Raw genomic sequence first — 21479 nt, 5'->3', positions numbered from 1 at the left:
AGCTTGAGGTAGAATTGGAGACTGCCTATTGCATTTTTTTCAGTGATTCTGAGTTGATGGGATGTAGAAAACTAAAACAACAACAAAACCCTGAAAACAAAACAAATATTAACAAACAATAAAACCCAAGTAGTCACACTATAGGCCTGGGTTTAAACTGGATGTTCTTTCTATAGCTAAGCCCCTACACACTTTTTTTTAAATTTTGTGTTGTGTTAAAAGAAAATATAGAATGTGTCCTGTAAGCCCCAATTTTCCTATGGGTTTCCTACCCAAATAACATACGTGATCAGCTGCAGAGATACTCAACCACATACACACATGCATACATAATCTATCTCATTGTGATTTCTGGAAATTTTGGCTTTATTATTTATTGACACAGAAGTTATAGAGACAGTCATCTGTAGAGTGTAGGAAGCTTAGCTTTTTAGCTCATTATGGATTTGGGTATTTGACATAAGAAGTGCATAGGAGGAAGTGGATGGATCTATATATCAGTCATTAGAAGGTCCTCACTTTAGATCTATAGGCTAAATTGGCAATGACGTGCTCTTTCAGATTCTGGCAATAAGGAGTTGGCCACTGGTCTCATTTTTCTGATATCTGTCACCTATTTTTCTATCTAGCTATCTATAATCTATCTGCTATCTATTTATTTACCTATCATCTATCTATCTAACAATTTTCTGTCTATCATGTATGTATGTATCTATCATCTATCTATCTATATCATCTATCTATCTATCATCTATCATCTATCTATCTATCTATCTATCTATCTATCATCTATCTATCTATCTATCTATCTATCTATCTATCTATCTATCTATCTATCATCTATCTATCTCTATCTATCTATCTATCTATCTATCTATCTATCATCTATCTATCTATCTATCATCTATCTATCTATCTATCTATCTATCTATCTATCTATCTATCTATCTATTATCTATCTATCTATCTATCTATCTATCTATCTATCTATCATCATCATCATCATCTATCTCTCTAACAATTTTCTATCTGTCTATCATCTATATATGTATCTATCTATATCTATCATCTATTTATCTGCCTATCATTTATCTATCTTCTATCTATAATTTATCTATCTTATATATATCATCTATCATGTATCTCTATCTTCTATCTATCTCTGTGTTTTTTTTAATCTTCAAAGAACTGATTAAGATGAATATTTTACACTGTAATTTGGGACAACTTTTAAAGCTTTAAACTTTTTATATAACATAAAACTGAGTAGCCACTGCTTAGTCATATTTGCAGAGGGACCTTTATGTGCTATTTAGGCCATCTAACTATTACTTAGAATTTAGTGTGTGGTGCTAAGAATGTTCTCCATGTTATTTAGGAGTGGCACTACTAGCTACTATCCGGAGACACAATGCTAACCAGTTTATCATCATCTTCTCTCGCCAGCCCGCTCAATCATGTATTATTACTTTATTTTATGGGTAACTGTAGACAACCATGAGAGTTAGCAAAGAGCACAAATTTTTCTGTATGCAAGACTCAACAATGTATTTAATAAGAGACTCACCTTTGTATCATGAAAAATATGCTTAAAGAAGTCACCCAAATTTAATGAGATATTAGCAATTCTTAGGAATGGCTCACATTTGTCTTTAAAGTTGGTTAAATAAGAAGACTGTTATTGACTAATGTGACTGTGGGACACTGGGAAATAACAGCTCGGGAGCAGAAAATAAAATTTACCAAAAGTAGAATGATAAATTAGTGTATGAGTATGGATATGTCATCAAGGGAAGTAATAATTCCTTCAGTGTTCACCCAAAGGACCATCAGTGACAATACACAACAGCCAGAGATGACAACTCCGTGTGAGTCAGGAAGCATTAAAGCCATTGCTAAAAGTATGTTCACAGGATATTATCATTGTGGAGTTAGTGATGAATCATCACAAAAATAAATCCAATAGGAGCCAAGCAACACCAACAAAAATGTCTGAAGTTATATTGGAAGGGAAATAAGGTATTTTTAAAGGATTTGGGGGTGGGCAAGAGAGACAATTGCATAGGTTTGTCATTTTATTACTTTAAAATTTGAGCCAAATTGCCGCATTCTGTTGCAGAGTCACGTCCAAGCGTGAGTAGCAATATGGTCTAGAGCTTCAGATGGGACTTACTTTATGGGTTTGTGGAGCATTTGACACAATAATGGCCTCACAGAAAGAATAAAATAAAATTACTTCCAAAGGTGCCTGTGATTTTTTCAACTGGTCATAAACTTTTGTCTTTGATCCATAAAAATGAATTATGGACAATGAATACACACCCCAGAGAAATAATATGACCTACAGTGTGGTCTTTGGTGGCTTTCTGTATCCTGGACTCTTCATGAACTGGTTCCAGATGACAACTCAGCTCTTCTCACATGTTCCTTCCATGCCTTCAAGTTTCAGCTCCATTTCAGGCCCATCCAAAATTTTTCCCAACACACCCATGGAAATGTTATTTACCTCAGAAGCCTAAAAGTCCTACTGTTCTTAAAAGCACTCTCCTCTTACTATTAAAATAGGTTGAGATTTGGAGACATGGAAGTCATGAAAGTAATGCATTCCTAGAATTTTTAAGTGCTGACCAGGACATGCTCAATATTACTTACAAATAAGTATATATATTGTATGATATTGCACATTTTAGTCTAGTTGTTTTCTACTACGGGATGAGCTATTATAATTATTCCTTAAAGCCTTGACTATACCCAACAGGAGGAGCTAATGAATGTGTCCATGTCTGCACTCCTCTTACCTCTATTACATAAAGAAAAGTAATAAAATTATGAAAGATAACAGACACATGACTCAGACTTCACTACCAAGCAGTTGTGAAAAATATTTCATGAAAAAGAAGGGTTTTCAGTGATTTCGAAGCTAAAGAGTGGGGCCTTGAGGACTTGAAACTCAAAGAGGAGACAGCAATGAAGAATGTGAGCCCAAGTATTGAGAAAATCAGGTTGTGCCTATAAGAATCCATCTTTCTTTCAGAAAAATAATTATTGGAGTAGCTTTAATCCTATCTAAAATTTATTAGGCAACCTTTGTTTCTGATTGCAAGTATAAAAAAGAGAGTTAAAAAAAAATCTCAGGATTCAATTGCTACTACCCCTTCCAAAAAGAGTAAATGCAGTTGGAAGGGGAAATGGAGGAAGACTGAAGGAGTTAAAAGGGAGAAAAGTGGATGTGTGTACGTGGTCTCAGTACATTGTATGCATGTATAAAATTACTGAAGCAAACATTTTAAAATCCCAGGTAATTTTGGCTAGGATGTGACAAATGTCTGTCTAAAGGCTCAGTTACAATTCTAAGAAAATAATGGGAAGTTCAAGGACCCAAAACTAAGAAGAGTTGGTTGAATTTCCCAACCTGGGTAAATCATGATGTCTGTACTGTTGTTTGAGTGTTATATTCAAGGGATATAAGGGATACGAGGTAAGCCCTAGGGAGCTGAAATAGTCGAGTGAAGCTGCTGTGTGCATGCTGGGTTCCTCCCTTGGTGTAGACTGTCTGGACAAAGAACAGGAAGAGAAGATAAGGAAGCAGCTTGTGTGCCTTAGTGGACAAGGACAGCCTGTGTGCCTCCCTGGACTAGGACAGTCTGTATTGCTCAGGCACTGGACAGAACAGTGTTAGCACCGTAGAATACTGAAGTCAAACACAATTAAGAGCTTAGTGTTCACAGTAAGCTGAAACATCAACAGATGTAACTTGTTTTGGTCAAAGCTAGTGTTGTGGGGTTTCGAGTTCAGAGTTAGCTCACCTGCTATTGACAGATTAACCACTACATCTACTATGGAACTCAAGTCATTCAGTATCTACCAGAGTTGAAGATACATTTATTCTAAGACCAAACAATTCTATTTCTAGATTTAAAAAAGTAACTTACATTGTGTGTTAACAGATTGATGTGTGAGTGTGCTTGGAGCAGCACCAGTTAGAGTCACAAAGTTTAGAAACAAGTATCCAGCAACAATTGCATTAATTTTCTACTAAGGGCACAAATGGGTCAGTTAGCAGCTTCACAGAGCATCCACTCATCAACTCCTGGTGTCTAGAATCTGAAGGGCAGGACAGGCATCATTCTTTGCTCATGGTCAGAGACTGAACTCATGGTGTTACCTGGGTTTTGCTTACACCTGGATTTCAACCTCATTTGTGTTGGTATCAGAATCTATTTCTTTAAATGAGGGGAGAGTGATCAGAAAGAGACTCCTAAGAACAACATATCTACCGCTATTTATCTAAGGATATCATATCTACCTCAATTTGTGTACACTAAATGCTGCACAGTTACTGACGTATTTTGATTTAACATTTTGTTGTAGTTGTATTGGGGATTGAACCTAGGGACTAACACTTGAGCTACATAACTCAGTCTCTGTTGTTTATATTATTATTTTTAGTATTGAGTGTGTGAGCTAGGCAAGCATCTACACTGAGCTCCATCCTCAGCTTTTTTTTTTTTTTTTTAGCTTTTGTTGCAAGACAAGATCTTATTAAATTGCTTAGGTTGGCTTTAAACTCACCCTTTAGCTGAGGCAAGCCTTGAATTTGGGACCCTCCTGACTTAGCTCCCTTGTAGCTGCCATTATAGGCTTGAGCCAACAGTCATGAACTTCTTTTAGCATTGCTCATAATTTTTTGCATTTTTTATATATTTCACAACAAAATTAAAAACATAATAAAAGGCAAAAGAGTGAATTAAAAATCACTAAATTTATCAACAGTATTAATTGAACCAATATTGCTGAAAGTAAAATTAACCTTGAATTTATTAGAAATATACTCATATTCTCTCATTAAATATGGCAAATAGAATTAAAAAAGAAAACATTGTTTCTTCAAAATGTTCAGTAATTCTTTCAAGACAAATAAAAGGATGATTAATCACTTTAATGGTTGAAAGGAAACATGGACATTAATTTGTAATTAAGATTTTTATAGCATCTATTGTTTTTATAGTACGATAACTCTCTTGGACATGATTTTATAACTGAAATTTTAATAGAGCAAGTAATTAGCATTTAGACTTTGCAAATTAAGAAAGTCTTTACCAAACAACTAATATTAATATTTAATTACTTCCTGTTTTGGAGTGTGGTATATTACTTATGAATAAAACTATTTACATTTATATGACTGCAAAAGAAATGAGGCCTGTTGTAGTGCTAGTGGAGAGTAAAAATGGATAAAGATTAAAGCCATGTAGTAAATGTTTAGTGTATCCATTTTAGTAACAAATAGGCAGTTGCTTTATGTAGTAAGCAAAGGGGAAAACTGAGCAAAACCTTAGAACAATGGTGCTTATCAACCCTTCTCAAAAAACTATTGGAAACCATGACTTATTTCTGATGTGTCAATTGCATGGTTTCATTTCCCTGGAAGGTGTTTGTATCTTTGGTGCTCCATCTAGGGATCACTGCCATGATCTTTTCCTGAGTTTGCTGGACTGCCTCTTTCTGCATGGTGAGTGCTGTCTGCAACTCCAAAGTCTTCCATAGTTTATTTCCTGCGTCCTTCTATGACCCTATGATTGTTGCTGGTAGTCACTTTCTAACATGGCCAGGATTTACACCAAGTCAATATGAACAGTTACATGTCCTAAGTTACTTTGGAGTATATCACATGACCTTAAGTTTTTCTTTTGTATGCTTGTATGTATCCATGTGTGATGCTATATGAGTATGTGCTTGTGTATATTAACATATATGTAGGTTCACATACACTTGAATGTATAAGTCAGAGGCCAACATTGTGTTTCTTTCTCAATCACTTTCTATCTTACACTTTGGGATGGTCTTTCACTAGACCTGGAGCTCACTGCCACAGACAGACTGGATGTCCAGGGATCTCCAGGGATCCACCTGTCTCTCCTTCCTCAGGCATTACAAATACAGAATGTCCATAGACTTTCTCACTGCTTCTCAGAATCCAAACATAAATCCTCATACTTCTGGGGAAAGCACTTTACTCACTGAGATGTCTCTCCAGTTTCCATCATGGTATTTTTAGTATAGCATTTTAAAAAATCTGTACTGTGCTTTGACTAATACTACAAAAAACCCACCCCACCCCAAGTACCTAACTAATAGATAAGAAGAAAAAAAAGGAGAGGAAAATGGACATATTACTCAACCAGTAAAGTACTTGTCATGAAAGCCAAGGACCTAAATTTGATTTCTAGAGCTCTTATAAGAGAAAGCCAAGAGACATAGAAGTGAACTCAGGATGTGAAGAATTTGCTGTGCCTTAGGGTTCCCAGTACTCATATAAACACTGGGTGAGTCCACAGTTCTCTAACACCCGAGCTCGGAGGGTAGCAGAGACATTTATCATAGGGTTTGCTGGCCAGCCAATGTAGTCAAAACTTCAGATTCCAGGTTCAGTGAGAAATCCCATCTCAATAAAGTGCAGAGTGTTAGAGGAAGACACCCAGCATAAACTGGCATCCGAATGCGCACACATGGACAATTGTGCCATCATACACATGTGCACACACCAAATACATGAATGCTTGAACATATAGTTGCCAATTTCACCAAAATAAAAGGTATTGTGGGATGTGCTTGTAATTACAACACTTGAGATCAGGAAGTTGAGAGAGTGGCTCCCTGGGGCTGACTGACATAGCCAATTTAATGAGTTCTAGGTCTGTTAAAAAGTAAGTTGGATAGTCTCTGAGGAATGATACTCAAACTTGTCATCTCATCTCCACACGACTGCTTACATATGTGCACTGCACCTGTGTGAACACACACCTACATGCACATACACATGAGGGAGAGAGGGAGGAAGGAAGGGAGAGAGACAATTTCTGTGTGTTTTTAACCAACTTTCCTGATGCTTTATCATCAACCAATAACCATGCTTTGTCTAAATGAAAATGATCATGACTTCCTCCTGTAGTTGTAGTACTTTGAATGCTTCTTGTAAAATTTATTTGTGTTTTCATGGACTTAACTTCTGACCATGCTTAAGTGCAGGGATATATCCCACCCCTCTCTTGGTATTCCAGTACATGATGTCTGCATTGCCATTAGCTCTGTGACTGAGAAGGAGCATGACTTGAAAATAGAGCTAAGCTGAAGGGGCAGGTCAGGGAAAGGTTTAGAAAACAGCCTAGTCTTTAATACAGTCACAATGGCACCAGCAATCAAACACACCACATAAGGTGTATTAGGACCTCTTAAAAGAGTGTCTAAGACCAAGCGTATTGTTTTTGCATATTTTTCAATATGTGTAATGGAGAAAACAACAGCACTTTTACTCATATTTTGGTTATGAAAAAAACCTTAGAGAATAATTTTCCCAGCACCACACAGCTAAAAATACAATGCACCAGAGGTAAAATTGAAACATGCGACAGAAAGGCAAGTTCCTGAATTATCATGTGGGTACACAGCCCAACTCAATACCCTGAGTCCAAACACTGCTGAAAATCTCCTATGTGTGTTCTTCAAAACAGTTAATTTATTAGCAAAATATGTTTTTACATGAGACTTACATAATGTCTTTACTTGCTTGTCTAAATGTCCTATAGAAATATTAATGCACTGGTTACAAGATGCCCCTTCAGATGACCAGTATGGTGACATTACCCTTCTAAACAGCTGGAACTTTTGCACTCAAAATATGTCTCATTAAAAATGTTTTTGAGTAAGGGCTATAAATATTGAGGTGAAATGGGAGGAAACTGTAAAAGATGAATGTATGAAATTAAAATAAGGTGGTTTGTAAAGTACAGAGCTATCTTTTGTTCTTACTTTTTTCCCATGTAGAATTCCTTGTGCCTAGAAAAGCAGCTGACACAACAGCCTTCAACAGTGTTCTGAATCAGATTAGAGGGACATATGGTCCAAGATAGTATCAGTTCCAGCAGTCTGGAGTGGAAGACGGACATGCACTCATGAAGAGCTAAAGGAAGAGAAGGGGGGGGGGGCTTTCCTTGTTTACATTTCTCCATCACACAAAGCAGAGCTGACCCATCTGTGGAGAAACCTATGTGCATTCATCAGAGTGCATCACAGGCAAACTCCTATCCCTGCCTATGTTAGTATGCATCTGGGACATTACAGTTGCATTGGTATGCATCTAGGACTTACATCGCAATCACGGATTCAGTCCCACTCCACGGGGAAGCCATGCTCAAGGGCACAGCTGTTCTTCTTGACTCAGGTGCCTTTGCTAGAGGTGTCTTTGCCAGGGACCCCACTAGAGTATTCTTTATTCTAGATCTGTGCATTTCCATGCCTGGATCCTCACTCTTTCTGACAACCATCTCCTGGCTTATAAAAGACAAGACGTTTCATTTCATGACCTCTCAGAAGTAAAAGATCCATACACCGTGCACTGCCTCACATACATGTTCTGAGCTCACGTTGTTCTTCAGGAGCAAGAGTGATGGGGGTGAGGGCTACTTCTGACTTTCTCAGTGCTTCTGCCTGAACAGCACAGTGAGTGAATAGCTTGCCTGTGAGTTTCATTGGTTCCTTGTCCTCGTTGACAACCTTGTCTGCTAGGTCTCAGTACTTTGTGCTCATATCCTGGATCTTGCCTTCTCCCTCACTATGATCACATTGCTGTTGTCTTATTTATGGCACGGTTTAAGCCTCACCCTTCCATACAGCCCACAGTCTGATGTCTTCTCTCACCACTGGCTACTGTGATGGCTGGGCTTTATCAACTTGACACAAACCTAGACATATCTGGGAATAGGGAATCTTAATTGAGAAAATGACTTTATAAAACTGGCCTGTAGGCAAGTCTTTGGAGGTATTTTCTTTAATAGTGATTGAAATCAGAGGATTCTGCTCACATGTGGGCAGTGCTACCCCTGGGCTGGTGGCTCTGAGTACTGTAAGAACAGACTGAGCAAGCCATGGGGAGTAAGCTAGTATGAGGCCTTCTTTCATGGATTTTCTTTTAGTTCCTGCCTTGAATCCCTTCCTTGGCATCCCTCAGTGAACTGTGAACTGGAATATGAAGCTCTTTCTTCCCTGAGTTACTTTTGTGTATGGTGTTTAATAAAGCAATAGAAACCCTGACCAATACAATTATCAACTACTCTTTCTCTTTCCTCTGAAAACACACTCATATTAAACCTTTTACACCTGTGACTACATCATCTGCTCACTTGGGATCGTCTGATCCAATTATCCTTTCTGGACTTTTCCATCCTGGTCATGGGTCATCCTCTGGGGTTACAGAGTGTTTTGTGCCTGCATAGCTGTGTGTTTATTTGCTGGTTCCTCCCCTCAACTGAGAGGTTAGGAGGATCTAAAGTTTAGTTTTATCTAATATACTTGGTATAATTATCATTTACTGATTTGTTATAAATATGCAACAAATGGATGTATAAATAAAAATATGTATCATAAAAGGATAAATTCTAACACTGATAGCTAAGTAACAAATTTTAAACAAAAATTATTTAAAATCTATCTTATTAACACCTCCGTTAAAAGTATAAAACTTTCTACTACCAAAGCTTAATATAAAAGAACTTGTTTTATCCTGTTTTACTCCATAATTCTTTGTCCCACAAACATCGGTCTTACTATTTCTATTTTTGGTGAAAACACACAATGTTTTGTCTCAGTCACTGTACTGTTATGTTTATTGGTCTACATGGGTCCTCTTAGTCAGGGACTAAATCCTAAGTCCTGTTTATATAGTTAATTATTGTTACTTTTTCCTTACCCCTTGTGAATTTTAACACAAATGCAGAAGTCTAATCATCTAGTAAAGTCATCTCAAATTTGAAGTCTCTGAATTACATAGACAATCCAAAGTTTGTTTTTAGATTAGACACAGCATAAAAAGAGGAACTATAAAATAAGTCTAAAATAGGTTACATCTCACAAAAATGGATTCTTTAGTTAAAATTCCTGATACATAGTAAATCAATCACAAATGAACATTGCTCCCATTTTCTCTTTTTGATGTTTTGTGGCATCCAAAATATTATTTCCAAAATTTTAAAACTGATGTACGCTCCAATGGTGCTGAAAATGAATTCAAGTAACTTTATCCTAAAGAAGAGACTAATCAAAATACTAAAATTTAATGATCTCAAATTATCAAAGATATGATAATAGTTTTGAACCATGACTAAGTAAAATTCCTTTGGTGTTAATTATCATTCCTAAAATAAGAACAATGGGTTAAACTGGCCATTGAAGATGTGGAGAATCTCACCCTTGGAAACGTGGTGAATCTGTCCAGTTCTTCAACGAAGCAGAACATCTGCAGGCTAATGGCTGACATGACAATTAACAGGCTGGCAGTGAACACCACCAAGCTTCCAAGCTTCTTCCCAGGACCAAATATCTTATACACAAAGTCTTCCAATGCAGGTGAAATCTTAATAAGCCGGACTACCCGAAGAACCTAGTCATGGAGAAAAAGGCATACATTCCAGAAAAAGAATTTTAAAGATATCCATACGAAAATATGAATTTTCATGGTACTGTGTAAAAATGTCATAATTTTCCATTTCATCTAGAGACTAAAAATAATAATAATTTAAGGTAACTAAGACATCTTCAGCATGTGGTCTGACATATAGTGAGAACACAGTAAATCTCAAATCAGGGAGTAAGGGTAAACATTGGCAACTGTTTGAACACTCAATATGATCTTTCAAAATGACATTAACTAGTACATACTGTTGACAAGAAACTAATATTTTTCCAATTCTTAATACCAAAGAAAACATTTCATTCAGCATTAGTTTATTTAATATCTCCCGCAATAAGCCTTCCTAGGTAGGTATTACACATTAAAAATGGGGAAAAATCAAACATCTATCAAGGACAGGCTCAGACTCCTACTCTAACATCTGCTTCTCCTTCTTCCTTTAAATAGATTCTACTGGGTTTTAGCCAAGTGATTCCCCAGGGCAACAGATTCTACTTTCTAGCCTTTGCCTCTGTACTCTGTAGCTGAGTGTTCCTAACAGTCAGGCATAGTGAATCAAACATGCCCTAGATATGTTTATTATATTTATTTTTTCTTTCTCTGCCCTAAAAATGGAAACAGGTGGAATGATACCTATAATACAAACAGAAAGCATGGAAAAGCCTACATAAGGTCATATCTAACATAAGAGGCTGGATCCTGTGAGGACCTTGTGGAAACAAAGCACTGGTTTTACCTGGGTGTTTACTAACTGCTTAATTAGTCATCTCTACTCTACAGATGTTATATATTATCCTACATATTTATTTGGAAGGTATTTTCAAATCTAAACCCAAAGACAAATAATAAATTAGTTTTTAAATTTAAATATTAATTATGTGCCAAACTTATTAGGGAAATACTATTTTATGGTACTATTACTAAAGAGCATAAAGCAGATGAAACTCTGAGGGAAATATAATTAAGGAGGGATTGAAATATAGCTCCACAGTTAAGAGTATTGGCTGTTCCTGTGAAGAACTGGGCTCTTGATTCAGTCTGGCCTCTCTGGTAAAGCTGAAATTCTTCTTGGGTCTCTAGATCCAGCCTCGCCTCTGGTAAAGCCCAAGTATTCTTCTGGGTACCTAGGACCAGCCTGACTTCTTGTATAGGGCCAGGGCTGTTCTTCCAACTGGTATGGACTGCATCTGGGCCCATGGAATCTGCGGAGTTCTGGGGAATGGCTGTTTGTGCACTGGTAAGGCTGGTTGTGGCTGGTGTTGTCTGTGCTCCAGTTGCAGAAATCCATCAGAGTTCAGTTCACGGCCCAGCAACAGTTGGGCCAGGAATGAGTAAGGATGATATTGGCCTGCGGAAGGGTCTTGGGGGACAGAATAGAAAGAGGGGTACAGTTCTGCTGGCAGGTAGGCCACTCACCCATTCTGACGTGTGTGGTCTAGTCCTGCTAGACAGAAGTCTTCTGGGGTTGGGGGGGGCACAGAAGAGGGGCCTGGGAGTAGCAGGGAAAGCATGGGTTTGAGGGAGGGTTCCCAGGGTCAGAATCCATGGAGGAGTGCTGGTGGGCGGGTCATCCACCCTTTCTGGGAGGTGTGGTCTGTGCCTCAGTGGCAGAAGTCTACTGGGACTTCCTCTAAAAGTCTCTGCCACCATCTTACTTGGTTTAGAAGTTGGTATCTATAGAGAGATATATGATAAACATACGCATGCAAGTGTGTATACCTGTAGACACTAGTTGGGAACATGTCAGTTTGAGGAGTTGTTTTTTTTTTGTTTTTTTTTTTTTTGTTTTTTTTTTTTTTGAGATGGCATAGGAGTAGCAAGGCATCTGGGACATCAGCTGTGGAGGAAGTTCAGCTGGGTGCATTCTCTGCCTCTCTGAGCTAGCGGTCTTTCACCCCAGCATCTGGCTCCAGAGTTTTTAATTGATAAAATCAAATGATTAAGATTTTGTTAACAACAAAGCAGTTTTGTTAAAGATTTGTATATATTACTGAAATTCTAAGGAATTTAAATCAATGTTTATAATTTGCTATGGTACTATTTCTAATAATTAAGATGTCATTGAAATCCCCCAATGCCATATTACGATGTACATATATATTAGGTGATTTCCACTTTGCTGGGAAATGGGCATTCGTTGTCTTACCTGGAAGTATGTGAACTGAGAATGATAGAGATCTGGATACACATGGAGGGTGGTCCCAATAACAAGCAGGAGTTCAAACTTGTGGAGAGATGAGCTGATGTAGCCAGTAAACCCCAGGCACCATATCTTGAGAAGTGCTTCCAGGTCAAACAGGACTGTAAAAGCCACCTAGAGGAACAATGTGACACCAAGATTGACATTTAAAATTGTACATTTCCAATTTCCCCATATATTTATGAAAAGTGAGTTCCGGCCACTGTATAGAAACTAATAAAGCCTCACAACGACATTTTATATTCATAAAACGTTTTATGTATATGTTTGTATACGCATATGTGCATATGAGTGCAGTTGCCTGCAGAGGCCAGAGTTACAGGCAGCTGTGAACTGTGGGTGTGGATGCTGGGACCTGAAGTCTCTTCTTCTAAAAGTGTGGCCAGAGTCCGTAACCACTGAATTATCTCTCCAGTCCTAACATTTTTAAAAAGATGTGCTTGAAACCCATCAGATAAAACATGAGACTAAAGCTATCTATATTAGACCATCAGAAATATCATTGATTCATCTAGATTTTGAGGTATATAACAAGCAGAGAAATTGAGAATCTGTACCAAGTAAGAAATTTGTGTACATAATTCATATATTTTAAAGATCTTTCACGTAAATTCCAATATTAAAAATAACAATACTATAAAGTGTACAAATATAGGTAGCAGGTTTTTCCATTCTTTACCTGCTCGGAGGGTGATACTTCTTATCTTATAGAAATAGGTTATAATTGGAATTAAAATAGGCAATACTGTATTAACTTCTAACTAAAGGACATGAAACTGAATATTGGGATTAGTTATAATTTTATAGTGTCTCAGCATACACTATAAAATTTTTAGAAATTAAATCCCTTTATTTCTGTGCCATTATTGAATATAAAAAGTATTTTATTTTACTCATATTTGGAAAATGTACAGAAATGTAATTATAGTAATAACATTAAGAAATGGAATACTTGTGGTGTTGGTGCACACTTTTAATCCCAGAACTCGGGAGGCAGAGGAAGACGGGTCTCTGTGAGTTTGAGGCCAGCCTGGTCTACAAGAGCTAGTTCCAGGGCATCTCCAAATCTACTCAGAGAAACCCTTTCTCAAAACAGATAGACAAACAAACAAACATTAAAAGAAAAGGAATAGTAGAAGCAATGCAGGTTGTTAATTTAGATATGCATAAGGATTTGGATATTTGAAGGCTACCATGTCTGTAGATTCAACTTGCTTTCTATTTTTTGCTGGACATTTCCATGCTATGAACACTCAAAAAAAAGGCAAAACATTTTCATTTCTAGCTGCATTTTAAATACTATCCTTATTCCCACGATAAGTTTAGTTCTCATCTCTCACCAAAGATGATTCTATGTATAGCAGACAGAGAGCATTACAGAAATCTACAACTAGTCAAAATGTAGAAAAAATACTAACAGAGTTTCCCAGACCCAACTGCTACATCTGCAACATAACCCCACACTGAAGGTTCAAAGAACTGAAAGACTGAAAGAGCCAGAGGACCAGAAAGTCTCCTTGGGGATAGGGTCTTCTATATTTGATAGGAAAACTGCACCCATGAAATTGCAGCTATATTGGTATTTAGTATAAGACCAGCACAACAATACTGGTTGACATGAAAATATGTGTGGGGAAAATCTCACAAGACCTCACGCTTAAGAACTACAGATAATTAACTACTGAGAGGGAAAGTAGATCTTCTGCAGTGTGCCTCTGATAGATTACCCACTCTCAATGCATATATACATAAGAGCAATATTAAACAGACTAAGTTACACACCACACACACACACATACACACACACTTGTAAAAATAATAATTAACTTTGAGATAATTTTAAGAACACAAGAAAATGTGAATAAGCTCTTCAGTTCACCTTTGTCAGAGGTTTCTGTTAACACACTGTGTCTTGTCTCAGTATCTCCAGGCATGCAGGCCTTGCATTCTAAATGTCATTTTGAAAGTTGCTTTTCTCTTTCACACACATCCTATCCCTCCAGATTAAAGGAAGGCGACCCAACTCACTGTGGACCATCTGCATAATTTCCCATGGTGTTTATAACTTATTCCACTTAATATTCTCCATTTTAGTTCACCGAATGAAAGCATCATTAGGCAAACACAGCCGAACACTTCTGTCTATCCTCCTACACATTAACAATGGACTAAAATTTTATTTAGCTTACAAGACTGTAGGGCAGGCTTGTCTTTCTCGTTCACCATTCTGCCTTAAACTTCAGAGTGCTGGCTTACAATCGTGTGCTACCTTGCCTGTTTTATTGAGGATTTTATACATATAAGTAGTCTTTCATAGTTGGCATTATGGGAGAGAGCACAAAAACAAGATTCATATGTTTTAAAGTTTGGAAAGTAAAAGATCATTTCCAAAAATATTTATAATAAACCGTTTGCCTCCCAGGAATGTCAAAAAGTTACTCTTGCCTCAAAACTTTGATCAGCATTAGTACAGTCAGATGTAATGCTTCTCATGCATTAATATGGGTATTTATATATCAGAGTTAATTTCTTTTAAAAGTAATTATATTTTACTGTTCATAAGCTTGCCAATGTTCTATGGTGTTATTTTGTGTTTCTTATCAGTTTTGAGATTTTTTTATATTAAAGTCATTAATCTTTGTCTGCTAAACGTACTTAATATATTTAGTTGATAGTTCACAAGTTTGTATTATAAATTTTACACTTTCATCTCCTTTTATCTTTAAACTTTGTTTTAGAAGATTACCTTTGAAGTGGTGTGGTGGCTTGAGCCTGTAATTCCAACACCAAGGAGGGCGAGGCAGGAATAAGCTGAGACTCTATCTCAAAATAATAGATGAAGTATGCAAAATGGAGCTGTTGTAAAATAGTAGTCAACACAGTCAGAACCATATTATGTCATACTATTTACCTGGACCATATTCTGTAGTCTTCTATTCACATATTTGTGAAATATATATGTGCACATATATATGTTCAGGAAGGTCATCAGATGCCCTGGAGCTGGAATTGCAGGTGGTTGTGATTTGATGTGGGTTCTGGGAACTGAACTCTGATCCTTTGGAACAGCAACAAGTGCTCTTATTTATTTATTTTTATTTATTTCTTTTTCATTTTACGTGCCAACTCCAGCTCTCCCTCCCTCCTCTTCTCCTTTCTCCCACTTCACCCCCCTTCCCACTCCTCATCCACTCCTCAGAGTGGATAAGGCCTCCCTTGGGGAGTCAACAAAGTGCTCTTAACCACTGAGTACCGTGGGTGGGTTTTTCTTCCCTGCCTGCCAGTTCCCAAATAGCTGACACAGAGACTAAATAATTATAAATGCTTGGCTGAAAGTTCAAACTTTTTACTAACTAGTTCTTACAACATAAATTAATCCATTTCTATTAATCTCTGTGATGTTCTGAGGCTATTTTACTTCATGTATGTACTTCATATTGCTTCTTTCACATCTAGCTAGTGAACTCCTCTGACTCTGCCCTTCTCCCCAGCATTCTGTTTGACTCTTCCTGCCTAACCTTACCCTCTTTAGCTATTGGTCAATCATCTTCTTTATTAAACCAATCACAGTGACATATATTCACACAGTACAATGGAATATTCTACAGAGTACTCTCTAGACACAGCTTTTGCCCACTTAATACACCTTATGTGATAATTAAATTTCAAGAGAACCAGAAAAGCTAAATATTAGGGGCTAAATACTAGGTCAAAGGCTAAATCTTAGAGGATGAGGAATGACGGAATACTGGTAAGAGATGTGAGTTAAGGTTATGAGAGCGCTATAATATTTTTTCTAATGCTGGCATGGTTTTGATGTTGTTGCCTTTTTTGTTGCAGATAAGAGGCTTAGTTAAGGTTTCTATTGCTGCAATGAAATACCATGACTGAAAAGCTAGTTGAGGAGGAAAAGGTTCACTTGATTTACACTTCAGTATTGCTGTTCATCACCAAAGTCAGGACAGGAACTCAAAAAGGGCAGAATCCCAGAGGCAGGAGCTAATGTAGAGGTCATGGACGGGGGCTGCTTACTGGATTGCTTCGCATGGCTTGCTCTGCTGACCTTCTTATAGAACTCATGACCAACAGCCCGGGAATGGCACCACTCATGGACTGGGATATTCCCCCTTGGTCACTAAATGAGAAAATGCCTTACAGCTGGGTCTCAGCTGAGACTCCTTCCTCTGATGACTCTAGCTTATGTCAATTTGATACACAAAACCAGCCAGTACAACAAGTACATAAAGTATATATTTGATAGTAAAAGCATAAAACACAATGTGAAAGTCCACAGTTTCAGAATGGCTATTTTAACTGTTCATTGAGGTGTGCTGACTTAGAGTTTGGAAAATTGAAAAGAAAACCCTAACCCTAACCCCTAACCCTAACCCTAACACTAACACTAACCCTAACCCTTACCTTAACCCTAACCCTAAACCCTTACCCTAACATTATCACTACCCTAACCTTAACAAGAACCCTAACCCTAACACTCACCCTAACCCTAACCCTAACACTAACACTAACCCTAACTCCCTAACCCTAACTCGAAACTTAACACTAACCCTGACACCCTAAACCTAACCCCTGACCCTATCCCTAAGCCTAACCCTAACCAGAACCCTAACCATAACATTACACTAAACCCTAACCCTAACCCTAACCCTAACCTTACCGCTAAGGCTAATCCTACTCCTATCCCTAACTCTAACGCTAACCCTAACACTAACATTTTACCTGACCCTAACCCTAAGATTACCATAATCCCTAAACCTAACCCTAACCCTAACCCTAACCCTAAACCTTAACCCCTAACCCTAAACCTAAATCTAAACCTAACCCTAACCCTAACCATAACCATAACCCCTAACCCTAACCCTAACCATAACAAGGATCCTAACCATAACATTACACTAAACCCTAACCCTAACCCTAACCCTAACCCTAACCCTCCCCCTAATGCTAATCCTACTCCTATCCCTAACTCTAACGCTAACCCTAACATTAACCTTTACCCTAACACTAACCCTAACATTACCATAACCCCTAAACCTAACCCTAACAATAACCCTAACCCTAATCCTAACCGTAACCCTAACCCTAACCCTCTAAACCTAACCCTAACCCTAACCATAAACCCTAACCCTAAACCTAACCCTAACACTAACCCTAACCCTAACCTTAGACCCTAACCCTAACACTAACAATAACACTAACCCTCTAACCCTAACCCTATCTTTAACCCTAATCCTATCCCCAACCCCAACCCCAATCCTAACCCTAACCCTAACCCTAAAACTAACGCTAACCCTAACCCTAACCCTAACCCTAAACCCTAACCCTAACCCTAACAATAACACTAACCCCCTAACCCTAACCCTAACCCTATCCCTAAAATTACCGTAATGCCTAACTCTAATCCTAAACCCAACCCTAAACCTAACCATAAACCTAACCCTAACCATAACGCTCTAAATTTAACCCTAACCCTAACCCTGACAATAAACCCTAACCCTAAACCTAACCCTAACACGTACCCTAACCCCCTAACCCTAACCCTAACCCTAACCCCTATCCCCAAACTTAACCCTAACCGTAAAACTAACCCTAACCCTAACAGTAACCCTAACAAAAAATAAAAATAAAAAAAAAGAAGAACAAAAAGAAGGAGGAAAAGGAGGAAGAGAGAGAGAGAGAGAGAGAGAGAGAGAGAGAGAGAGAGAGAGAGAGAGAGAGAGAGAGAGGAGGAAGCTATGGAGAACAAGCCAGTAAGCAGCATTTCTCCATTATGGACTCTAACCAGGATGAATAAGATTAAATAACCCTCCATCCTGAAAAAGTTATATCTTGTTTGCTGTCATTATAAGAGAATTTATTAATGATCTTAGTAATGTACAGTCTATGATTTAAAACTTGTACATTATTATTTAGAATTTTTAAATTTTATTATAACACAAATGACATCTAACATATAGCACAGAAGGCCTTCTTGTCTTCAATAAAATTACCAATATTAGATCCAGATTTTAAAAATTAAATGATATGTGCATATGATATATATACATATATGCAGGAAAATACACACATAAAACAAAAATAAATAAATTATGAAAACACTTCAAAAATTAAATGAATTATTGTTAAAAAAGATAGTACTATATTTGTTCTCAAGATAGTATAGTATATTTTGTTCAAATAATGTGTAATTGAGCTCATGTGACTAGTAAGTTGAATAACCAGATGAATGACAAATTTTGGAAAGAAGGATGAAATTAACTGATTAGAAAATGGCACATTTAAACATAAAAGGAAAAATAGAAACCACTCTTTTAATTCAAAGATGATGCTTGAACATTTATGGGTGACAAACTATGAATGAGTGTATTTTACTATGTATCTATATAGATGAACCAGGGCTAGACTGTCTTTTTCAATACCATTTGAAGGTTACTGGTCCTTGGTACTATATACGACGTCCCTTGTCAGCTGTCCATAAGGGAGCTTGGTCTGGTCCTTCAGGTGAGCTGTTCTTACTTCTACAGCTTTCTGTATGTCATAACCCCTAAGCAATAGATCTTACTGTTCATCCTATAACAATGGAAAGCTTTCCCAGTCTCTGTCTTCAATCATGAAGGTTTAGCTGTTCTACTTGTCCTTGACCCAGAATGAATTGCCATAGTGTTTCTGATCAACAAGAGGTGAATCTTTAGTAGTGCTCCACAACTTTAATTGGACCTTCGGCTTCATCTGTGAGGGGGATGCACTGGAAGCAGAAAGGCTTTTATAAAGTGTAGGCTTGCTTTGTCACCTTCTAGAGAGCCTTCTTTTTCTCGAGTAATTCCTGTGTTCCTCCAGAACCATCTGCTCTTACCATAATTGTTAGAATGAAAATAAGTAAAATGAATCATTTATTCTAGTTCCAACAAATTCTGACACCTATGTTGAAGTAAATTAATCAAAAGAAATAAATTATGAAAGCATATCCTTTTATAGCAGCAATCTTTGACAATATTGTTGTTTAATTTCATTTTCTTGGAAAACTTTAATAGCTAAATTCCTTCTGACAATTATTTTTATATATATTTCTAAAATATTTGAATCTTATTATTAATTTTATCAGCATTAGGAACATTATCAGTTTTAGATAAAGTGACACTTCTATAATGATAAGCTGTACTATTTAGCCATTTATTTCAAAGGTTTTCCATTGAATTACCTAGTGAACTGACAGTATTCCAGAGACATAGGGGCTGTACATGATTGTCTGTGGCAATGAGATGACTCATGAGGTTGACTGTGTCATAAGCTACAAATGTGAACACTGGTTTACCTTTCAATCACAAACACTGTAAGAACTACGAGGTCCAAACTCAGGTGAGCTTTTGTTATGGTTTGCATCTAGAATGACCCCAAAGGCTCATATTTTAAACTCTTGGTTCCCAGCATATGGCACTAGTTTTATATTATGGAGCCTTTAGTGGAAACTTTGTTGCAGTAAATAGGTTACTAGATCTGGGTCTTTGAAGGTTATAGTGCCCCTGATTCTGACCTGTGCTCTCTGTTTTCTGGTTTATGGTTATATGGCGAACTGTTAGCATAGGTTCTCCGCAGAATGGACTGTTCCCAGAGTCATGTTTTCCCCATCACTAAAAACCAAAATTTTTAAGCTGGGAGCCAAAATAAATGTATGATAAACAGAGATTTAATTGTTGCTAAAGACATGTTTATTGAGTTTTTATTTTTTGTTTTCTTGCATGTTTCAATAATGCTTTCTAATTTTTCCCAATGATCTTGTGTATATTTTGTGAAATGTATACCTAGACATCTTTCAGTATTTTTTAAATAAATTATTTTCAATTAAATTTTTATTAATTGTGATGAAAACTACTTTGAATTTAGTATGCTAATCCCATATCCCACAACATTACTGAAAATTCTTATTTCTTAGAGCATGCCTACAGGTTTGTTTAGAATTTTTACAATGACAAATGCATCATTGAATCTGTTTTGTGCTCCCTTCTCTGATTTCTCGTCCCCTTTTCTTCTCTTTGTCTCTCCTTTCCTAATTAGTACTTCTTGGCTTTTTCTTCTGCATTTGTTGTTCTAGTTTAGGTTTCAGGGAAATACTGGACAGAAGTAGTGACAGGGAACACACACAGCTTACTTCTGTCTTGACATGAATGCCCACCATTCATCCTTGTTATTTGTAGGTTTTCATTGATACCTTTATCCTGGTAAGTAATAACGTTTGCTTTTCTCAGTGGTCTGCTAAGGGCTTTTCTCACAAATAGCTTTGATCTGCTATTCTTCATGCGTTAAACTATGTAGGTTTCCTTTCATTCTTAGTGGATAATATTAGAAAAACAGATTCCCTGACACTTAAGCAATTTCAAATATCCAAGATACTTGACTTTATATTAAAAAATAAAGACTATTAAGTCTTACATTATTAAAACTGATAACCTTCATGGAAACCAAGGGAACCAACAATTTCAAAACTCAGAGATAAGCTGCACTCATGGAGAGGATCTGCAGTTCACCAGATAACTGAAAAACAGCCAGGTCCACTTACTTATTTTGGAGGCAAGTAAATAGAAGATGAAAAAAGCTAATTCTGTACAGTAATCAAGACCAGGCATATTAATTAATCTACAATGATTTCTTATATGAAAATGATAAAATTTAAAATGAGAATGACCATAAAGTTAGCATGAAATGAAGTTGTTCATACAATCTGGCAGAATGAGTGTTTTCAAGCACAGTTAGCAAAATTGAATATGGTTGTATTTTGTACTCTAGCAGTCTCTAGCCAAG

The 21479-nt window shown here is 37.0% G+C and overlaps 1 protein-coding gene across 2 annotated transcripts in view; it reads right to left on the bottom strand.

Annotated features, from left to right (window-relative positions):
- The window catches only part of Nalcn (sodium leak channel, non-selective), a 240345-nt gene that overhangs the window by 132749 nt on the left and 86117 nt on the right, over positions 1–21479 (bottom strand). For both annotated transcript variants that reach the window (XM_038310269.1, XM_038310270.1), the window contains 2 exons: positions 12612–12779; positions 10244–10435 (listed from right to left, as the gene is read on the bottom strand). In XM_038310269.1, coding sequence (XP_038166197.1) covers positions 10244–10435; positions 12612–12779 — 360 coding nt within the window. The remainder of the gene's footprint in view (positions 1–10243; positions 10436–12611; positions 12780–21479) is intronic.

The sequence above is a fragment of the Arvicola amphibius genome, chromosome 13 (assembly GCF_903992535.2).
Source record: "Arvicola amphibius chromosome 13, mArvAmp1.2, whole genome shotgun sequence".
NCBI lineage: Eukaryota > Metazoa > Chordata > Mammalia > Rodentia > Cricetidae > Arvicola > Arvicola amphibius.
This window is presented reverse-complemented; position numbering and strand designations above follow the sequence as displayed.